The sequence below is a fragment of the Gymnodraco acuticeps genome, unplaced genomic scaffold, assembly GCF_902827175.1.
Source record: "Gymnodraco acuticeps unplaced genomic scaffold, fGymAcu1.1, whole genome shotgun sequence".
Taxonomy (NCBI): domain Eukaryota; kingdom Metazoa; phylum Chordata; class Actinopteri; order Perciformes; family Bathydraconidae; genus Gymnodraco; species Gymnodraco acuticeps.
Genome location: NW_022990701.1, coordinates 1,025,648 through 1,035,402, shown reverse-complemented (window position 1 = coordinate 1,035,402; position 9,755 = coordinate 1,025,648). Strand labels below are relative to the sequence as shown.

The 9,755-nt window shown below is 41.2% G+C and overlaps 1 protein-coding gene across 2 annotated transcripts; it reads right to left on the bottom strand.

The window, feature by feature from the left end:
- Positions 1-442: 442 nt before the first annotated feature.
- Positions 443-9,231, bottom strand: mmaa (metabolism of cobalamin associated A). Of its 2 annotated transcripts, none has more exons than XM_034231561.1 (7): positions 9,169-9,207; positions 7,910-8,318; positions 7,011-7,133; positions 6,440-6,610; positions 5,722-5,807; positions 4,826-4,975; positions 443-1,551 (listed from the first exon to the last, which is right to left on the bottom strand). In XM_034231561.1, exons 1-7 carry the CDS (start codon positions 9,175-9,177, stop codon positions 1,258-1,260), a joined length of 1,242 nt encoding a protein of 413 aa, XP_034087452.1. In that variant the 5' UTR covers positions 9,178-9,207; the 3' UTR covers positions 443-1,257. The 2 variants fall into 2 exon arrangements, with proteins under 2 accessions (XP_034087452.1, XP_034087453.1); XM_034231562.1 differs by having other exon boundaries at positions 1,258-1,551; positions 9,162-9,231.
- Positions 9,232-9,755: the final 524 nt, after the last annotated feature.

Sequence of the window (9,755 nt, the reverse complement as noted above, 5' to 3'; positions counted from 1 at the left end):
TCACCCTAATTAATGATGCCTGTTATTTCCTTAGCCTTTGCAAAGATCATACAAGCACTTGTCACTGGAGTCCATTGCTTCACCCTGTAAAAAGCAGCACGTCTGTTTAAATTCATATCGAGCACTGGAGTTATGAGTGTGTGACTTATTTGTCTTTAATCCTCTGGTGGCGTCCAGGAGTGCATTATGAAAGTAATTCTGAAAATATTAAAGTGTGTTATGCCTGAATAAGAAGCAGCAGACTCGTTCAGGGGAAACTGAGCACTGACATTTCTGGCTCCAGAGTGCAGAAAAAAAAATTCATTACGTCTGTGACAAATCTCAGGGCTAATATTCGTAGAGGTAACATTAATCATCCCCTTTTTCATATCATGAGCAAACACAAGGCGAGAGAAAGCCTGGCCAGCTGTACTGACAGATTTAATGATTTCCACTTATCAACTTAAGATTCACATCATTCTTTTAATATTATATTCAATGCAGAAACACAAATACAGAATTAAAACATTGTGCAAGTCCAGTTGCAGGGAATTGTTTGATATATGAGCACCGTCCACGGCAGTTCAACACGAGAACCAATTAAATAGCGGACCATAATAAATCCTATTTCTCTAACCGGATCATTGCTTTAACACTTTTTTGGGGTTATGAAATGTTGTCTCTTGTTGATCGCAGCATGAGGATGGTGGGTAAAAATAGATCACACCACTACAGCACTTGTCATGTCAATAACTATGGCAGGAGCAACACTGCTTCGCCTTATAATGCCCCTGATTGTAAAAAGGGGATTATTTGGAGGACAAACTCCAAATGTATCAACATGGCCTTTACAATTTGTGTGTTTGGCACTGCTCTCATTTAAACAGTTCATGAGGGTCTGTAGTGTTTTTGTCCATAAAGACAATCCCAGTATATACCTTAGAAAAAAACATACCATTCATATCTCATAGCAATTCAATTGCTTCATTTAAACTGTTCAAATGTGACTGTGTCTTGAAGCAGACTGTGAGAAGTGACTGTCAGCACTCTCCTCATATGGATTAAGGCATTCATAAGACTGACGTTTCAGTGGAGAGGTGACTTCTATCTGAGGTGTTTTCAATTTCAAATGAAGTGTAAAAAGAGCAAGACTGCTTCTTTTGTGAAAACCTCAGATCCAAGGTCACATATTCTCACTTTGTCCTGGTTTAGCTGTGCGTAGGGGCTTCCTGATCAGCCACGAGGCGTCCATCCTCCTCGTAAAGTGCAGTCCAGTGATTACTTTGGTGATGAAGATGTGAAGGCTTTGAGGAGCAGGTCGGCAGCCAGGCCCGGGGAGATTTCTCCTCTGGTGACCCGCTGCTCCAGCTGGGGGAGAGCCCCTCTGACACTGGGGTGATTCTGGAAGTGCGCGAGGGCGTTGTCCTGGATCAGACTCCACATCCATACCTTCTGCTGGGCCCTCCGCCGGCCCTGCAGCTCACCGCTGGCCAACATGGCGTCCCGGTACGACTCCAACATGGCCCAGACCTCTGGGATGCCTTCGTTGGTGTGTGAGGAGGCGCGCACCACCTGAAGAGGGAGTCAGGGGGAGGGGTGCGGGATGCAGGTGTGAATTATAAAGCGCCTTTTTCCCAACAAACATGTCGGAGCATGGATAATTATCCTGAGGACGTCACAGAAGGCAAAGCAACCTGCCCTCCAAACTTAGGTCAGTATGGAACTTCTGCCTCATATTTCATATTATGTATGAAAACGCACTCCCTTTTTTAAGCTATTTTGTCAGACGTATGGACCTTAATCCAGGATAAAAACTGCAGTTGTCAGAGGTCACTGTATTGTCCAACTCAGATGATAGGAGATAGGAGATATGGTTAAAATTGTGCTAATTAAAAAAAATAATAGTTTGACGCTAGTTTGTTTAAGACTGTTAGGAAAACATGCTGTAAGAAATATCCTCTTATTTCTATTGGGACTTCACTTTGTTTAGTGATTTTTAAATTATTTTTGTCAGTTTTCACTAAAGCCCCTGTCACACTGTCCCGAAATTGACACCAGATGGACACACGAATATGGAATTTCGCACGAAGATGGCCCCGAACTTGGTCAACAGCCAAGCAACAGCCGAAGCAAGTACGATGCCTACAGAAGGCCACACGATGGCACCCGAACCACACACGAAAATATGGTCGTAGACTTTACTGATGATTTAGAATGTATCCAGACTCAACGTAAGAGCTTGTGCCTCTTCGGGGGGTGCCAACATTTAAACATACATGTTATTCTTTACTTTCTCCGTCTTTATATGTAGATTAGAAGATATTACTTATCTCCGTCATGTTGTTTCCATAGCAACAACAACTTCCTGTCAACAGCGTAAACTTGCCTTCAAAATAAAAGCATCTAAATAAAACAGGAAGTTAACCTAAATTACATTTAAGACATACAACTGCAACGAAAGTAGCAAAAACAATGTAATATCCTTTTCAGTTTCACAGAACACAAATTGGGTTATTTACATAATATGTTTACATGATTTTGTTGTGCAGTAAAACAACCAGAGAAGCGATCGGCAAGGAAACATTGCACACCGTGGTCCCATCTCAATGTCATCGTACTATAATATGATGGCTACACGACGGCGGCATTGCGAGGGCTTCACGTAGTCATGTTGCCTTCCTAAGACAATCGGGCAGCTTCTTGTTTCCTTCGTATTGTCTTCGTGAGGCGAAAAATGCCCGATGGCAATTCAACATGAAAATGAACCTTCGCAAGGTCCTTCAGAATTTTTTTGGCATGTCAAAGATTTTGCCACCGCTCACGAAGTTGCTGCCGGAGCCTGAGAAACTCCACCGGCGGTCATACGATGGCTTAAGATGCCCTCACGAATGGCCCGATGTTGCTACGATCACAGCCGAATTTGAACATTTCCTTTATCCTGTGTCCATCGGGTGTCAATTTCGGAACAGTGTGACAGGGGCTTTACAGAGTGTAATTACTCTGAGCTTTGTTTTAATAATCAAACAGCATTTTGCATAGATTTAATTGCAGTTGGGAGTCGCTGCTATTTCCACTGTTTTGCGACGAACCTCCAACCTGTAAGAAGCTGTCGTGTCACTTTACAGAGTGAGGATTTGTCTCCCAACAACACCTTGTTTGTAGGAGCAGTCTGGGGGTAAATGTCACTTTTATTTAGTTCAAGTGACAGTTTGTTTCTTATCACAGCCTGCTGCAGATTCAAGAGTAAATGATGAAATTCTGGGTAACAGGTTTCAAATCTAACACAGAAAGAGAAGTCAGAAGTAGTACAAAACAAGTCCAAAAAGAGGTCAGGCCTTTCATTCAGAGGTGCATTAAGAACCCATGAACCTGCTAAAAATATAAAAGTTAACTTTCAGTTTTTTATCACTTCACAATTAAAAAGAATAAAAGGAGTTTGGAGGAGGAGAGACGAGGGTATTCTTCAGTGTGGATGTCAAAGAAAATTACAAATACTCCACTATCTCCAGGCTGCTAAAGTGTAATGAAATTACATGTATCATTTGGAGATCATTTGACATCCACTGGTAATCAACAAAGTTGAATGCGACAGGCTGATAAATATTGGCGGCATGTGATCAACAGCCAATTATAAATCCTCTAATTACATCAGAGTTAATCATTTTACAAGGACTTGATTTGAGTCTAATGCAAAAACAAGAAATCAAACTTTGTGAAACTAAACGTACTGCATGTTGGCTAATTATCTTTTTAAATAGCCAGTTTATAACTAAAAACCATCCATACATTACATTACCTCCCCCTACTGGAATCTGTTTAGCCATGCACATAGAGTTGGTTTTATTCACTTTACCTAGGAGTGTATTTTTTCAGTTTTTCTGATAACAGATCAATTACAAGCCCAGTTTTCATAAAACCTGTTAAAGGTTAGGAGCTTGGGCCTTGGACTTTTTTCTGTTTGTTTCATATCTTTGTTTATTGAATGTCATTTGGATTTTGGACAATTGGTCGGACGACTAGATCATTGTATCATTGTTTTCTTACAATTTCTTTAAATGTTAAAACACAAACAACTATTGGATTTAAAAGAAATGTTAGTTGCAGCCCTAGTTTTTAGGGAAGCTATTTCATCAGAAGAACACATAAGAACGAGCTTAGAAATCAGAGTAGCGTGTGTGTGTGTGTGTGTGTGTGTGTGTGTGTGTGTTTTCATGCTGAGTGAGCTGGACAACAGAGGGCAGACTGATGGAGATGAGAGACAGCGAGAGACTCAATAGATCACGCAACTAGACACAAAAGAGGGCAAGACAGCAGAAGTAAGGATAAATACAGAGAGGAGACTATGAAGAGGAGCTTTTATGTCGAGTGCGCAGGCTTCTAATCAGCAAAATGCATGACGCAGCAGCCGAGTATTCAGAGCAGGAGGAGTAGGGGGCGGGGGCGAGGAGAGGGGAATGGGAGGTGGGGGAGTTTCCTGGCAAAATGCCCAGTGGGCAGATGCTGCATTGGGCTGGGAAAACAAAGGGACAAGGCCAGGCAGGCGGGTGAGCTGGGACATGCGGGGAGGGGGGAGACACTGCAGTACTGAAACCGTGATGCCATGACATCATCATCACCACCATCCTCATCCTCCCGCCCCCTCCTGGGTCAGCTGACCCCTCAGTGGGATGTCTTGTTGGGTCCACAGAGCGGTGTTACTTCTGCTGTGGCGGCCCACCAGGTCAAACGCTGAACACTTGTCAATTATCCTTTTTTTTTTTTATTAAAAGCCTAATCGTTCTGTTGTTGGCTCCCTGCCTCACTACACTGCTTACAGACACACACTCATTTCCATACACACACACACCTCAGGGTTCCAGGACTTGGACTGCCTCCTGAGCAGCTTCAGAGCGCTGGTGTACTCGGCCTGGATCCGCCTGGCCGGCCCCATCAGGTCTCCGTCCGCCTTGGTCACCACCACCAGGTCGGCCCTCTCGATGATGCCCCTCTTGATACCCTGGACATGGATTTTGGCAGAACACAGTGGGAGGCTCATTAACTTCCTCAAACACTGTAAATAAATCTGATGTCTAGACATGTAATCTTCTGAGGGATCTGTGTACAGAGTGATGGATGAATGGATGGAGCTGTGCTCGGCTGCCTGTTTACTAATTTATTATTTTGATATTGGTGCTCTCTGTCCATCCCTCACTGATGTCAACTTCTGACTGATCTGAACAAGGAAAGCAATTTAGTTTATTTGTAAAAAACAATGTTCACCTGTTGAAATGTAGTTTCAGATCAGGTCTTGGTATACTGCTGCTGACATGACTGCAGCCATCAATGTTGTTCTCTAGTCATGCGATGTGTCATGTAGAAATCAAATCTCTATAAGTGATATATATTTATAAACTAAACACATAGCAATGCAAATGAAATAAACTATGATATAAAAAGGTAAAAATGTTATTCAGATCGCATAACAGTTTCGCTAAAAGCACAGACAGTTTAACCAGTTTAATCTATACAATTATGTGACATAGATTTCATTTATGTAATATATGACAAATGACATTGATGCCTGACAAATAACTGCTTAATGGACAACAATGATAACTTATGATATAATTGCTATTAGGGCTGATTAACTCGTGAAATAAGCTTTTTCTTTCTTTACATAAAAACCTGGCACATCGTTAACTTGATTTCTTCCCGCTCCTAACATCTGATGAATTGCTTGTTGCTCTCTGGTTCTTCACTGACCTGGAGTTCATCGCCCCCTGCTGGAGGAATCAGCAGCACAAACATGTCGACCATGTCGGCCACTGCAAACTCTGACTGGCCCACACCTGCAGAGAGAAGAATGTGTCACCACGGATCAGCAGGATGACAACATGTGATGCTCACTCTTCAAATCACTGATCAACTGAAGAATGGTCATCTAAAAACACTCCGCAGCAACAGAGCTTGTAATCTGCGGTCAGATTGCCTGTTAAATAGATTTGACAGTGACGGCAGAGAAAAAAAGGTAATTCATCATTTAATAAAAGACATAAATTAGCCCTCTTATTAACATCCTTTAATAAGTTACTAACTTAGTTTATATATGTATAATTATATCTATTTTTGTATTTATGTTGATTTTTTCTGATGCTCTTTTTCAATATTTCTATTTGAGTTTGTTTGCTATGATTTTTCACTTTTCATTTCTAATGTTTAATCAGATATTTACTGGCACCAAAACCTATTTGTCATAGATCACTTTTCAGGTGTAAAGAAACTTGATTAAAATGAATATGATGGAGGAGTTTGAGGGAGGAAATCTACAGAAGGTAAACGTTGGTTTTGAATTTAAAAAGATGTATATAACACTAGGAAAATTGCTTCAATGAGAGCTGTATTATGTGATTAAACAATACAATATAATATCCTCCTGAGAGAAGATTCCTTTTCAGACCCACCTGAAGACACAGTGTCTTACCTACGGTCTCCACGAGGACGATGTCATATCCCGCCCCCTCACAGAGAACTACGGCCTCGTTAGTGGTTCTGGTGACGCCACCCAGAGTTCCTGAGGCCGGAGAGGGTCTGATAAAAGCGTCCATGTCCCTGGAGAGTTCAGTCATACGAGTCTTATCACCCATCAGAGACCCTGCAACAAGAGGGAGGATTCTGTTTGTATCAGAAACAACACAGTGGTGATGTTGAGTTTACAAATATTATAGTTATAGCGATATTACTATATAAAATGTACAAACAGTCATTACTAAATCTATAAGCTAAACATCTTTACACATCACTTTACGAACTGACATATAAATCTGTGATTCTTCTTTCTTCCTTTTATTAGATCAAATAACTATCTTACCGTCTTAGGGTTCTTTTATTTGTATTCTCTTGGCTTTTTAAATGTCTGTTTAAATGTATTTGAAGGACATTTTATAATGTGTTTCTTTGTGTTAATGCAAAATGTACAGTATATACTTATCTTGCCTTGACTAAAGCACACAATATCATCATTTCATCAGTATCGTATGATGATCAGTGCTCACCTCCTGTAGTGCAGGAGGACGGGTCTACAGCCAGCACTGAGACCTTGTGTCCACGTCCTGTCAACATCTTCCCCACCACCTCGATGAAGGACGACTTCCCTGCTCCTGGAGGTCCAGACAGACCTGAGGAATCGACAGAACAATACGTATCTAAACTATATTGAGGAAGCCTGATGAATCCGGTGTACACAAATCTAGGGGAAAACATCTTGCCTTTCAACATGGACGTTTGGAACGGACACTTTAATGTCAAGTTTAGAGGGTAATTGTCAAGAGTGGTCAACATTTCCAGTACATTTTAGAGAAACCACAGCTGAAACTAAGTGGTAGGTGTGAGGGAATAATTCTTCCTTACTCCTAAGATATTTAACCTTATTGCCTGTTAACGTTTACGACCAAACCCTGGCTCTGTTATCTCTCTTAAGGAATGGGAGGCTCCAGCTATCTTGATAAACCAGTTCAACTCTCGGTCACGAAATGGTTTACGGCTGTGGGAACGCTGGCTTTCTAAGCTCCACAGATGTTTACGCCTCCCTCAATATGCTGATTAACTCTCTGTAAACTAGTTAAAAGGTCTATCGAGAGATAGGCTGATCAGAATTGACATGACAACCCACCCGTGCAGTCAGAACCTTTTGCTGCTGTGATATGAATTCTCCGGCCGTATCCTTGTAATAAACTATCATTGTTTGACATCAAAGCTCCAACTCTCCTCGTGTCTCTCTGAGTCCTGACTCTCCATTGCTGCAGAAGTTTCCCTTACAGTAGGCATGCACAGAATAAAACAAATAAAACTTTCGACATAACAAGTGGCCAGTGAGCGTGAATTATAGTGTCGTTACCCTAGCATAGCAGTAACATGCGTAACATGCAAAAAAAACGTTAGCCAGACCACACACCTACTCTGAAGGCCACCGGCTTCCCCCCGTTCCGGCTCTCCTGCTCCCTCCTGTAGGCGAGCACCCTCTGCAGCAGCACCTGGGCCAGCTCTTTCTTCCTGGGATGCTGGGTCTCCACCAGAGTGATGGACTCAGCTAGAGACGCCCGCTGTCCCCCGATCAGACCTTCGTATAGTTTATCCAACAGTCTCTGTTCAGCTCCACTCAGGTCCTGTATGTGCTGCCTGAGGGCTGAGCTGCTCATATTCCTCCTGTGCTGCTGGAAGCCGTGACCCGTGATGGTGCTCGTGTAAGAACCAGTAAAGACCCTTCGGTGGAGGCAACATGTCCGACTAGTCGAGGGGAGAGAAGAGATGTGGCGGAGGAGGGAGAAACCAAACCGTCTCATTTTAGGGAATACGTAGGGCATCTAGGAGGAGAAAGAAGATGAAAAACAATGAGTCAGGGGTGACTTTTTGAGTATTATCTTGTTTCCTTCAAACCAGTTTGTAAAATACTTTAAAAATCAAACATTCCACTCTTAAAGCTAAATTGGAGGTAGTTGTATCAACCATGGATTGCGATCTGGTCAAAGGTCCGCCAACAATTTTGTTTTGTTGGCGGATCTCTAGGATAATCACAACCACATGACACTTTACAACCACCAACTTGAAACCCAGGACATTGGGAGAATGAACAGATTTCCTAAATTAGTTTACAAAAAAAAAGTGTGGTTCTTAAGGTCTTGGCAGGTAAATGTGGATTTACTATTTAATCAATTCTCGTGTGGTAACAAATTAAGAATTTAGGACAAGTTCTGTGTAACAAATGGTGTCAACTTTTTACTCTCCTCCTCCCTCTAAAAAAGCATAGAGGGTAAAGTGATTCAAAGAAGGGAGTACTTCTCAGGTAGTGATATTTTGCAGCTCATTTATTGCCCTGGCTACCTAGAAATAACATTAGCTATAAAAATAACATTTGCATGACAAAATAATGCTTCAATGATGAATACACTGAGGACTACGTATTCTTTGTCATGAATATATGCGCCAATTCATGCTGGAACATGCAATGATGCTTGGAAATAGCTCATTAACTTCCAGAAAAACATCAACAAACATAATTTTGTAACGGTTATCCTTCATTGTACGTTGGGCTAACATTATGTAAACACAACGTTTATCTGAGCTGCAAGTATATACTGTGTCACACGTGTAATATAGCTAATAAAACACTTTATACCAATTGTTAGAAGAAAAATAAAAACTCTGACCTCGTACCAGCTTCATGGAGGGGTTACGGTTGTTACATTCAACAACTTCCTGTTTCCGGTGACGTAACGCAACGCCCCCGACAAATCCTTCCGTCCTAACATTTATGAAATACAACTTTCAATAAATAAAGATATTTACCAAATATATGTAAAACTGCCAATTGTCTTTACAAAAATTGAGGATTTGTAAATGTTAGTCGTTTACGAAAACAAATTGAAACTCTTATGAGGACAGTGGACACATTTCAGCAGAAGGTGGCAGCAGAGGTTAATTTTCACATCCAAACTGAACCATGGCTTTATAATACATACTATAGTCTGTGACAGCGCCATATAGAGAGATTCTATTATTCTATTATATATTATTATTATATAGATATTATATTATATGGCTATGGTCATGCACACTATGACCCAAACCCATCTTCTACCTAAAAAGCATAAAACTTGACATCATTACATTGCATTGTGGCAATATTACTCCTAAATTGATAATTGTATCTTATATGTAGACAGCCACATTATATTGTGTTTTCAGTTAGAGTTTCAAGTGAAAGATGGAGAGTTGACAGATTAATCATTAGTACATCACAA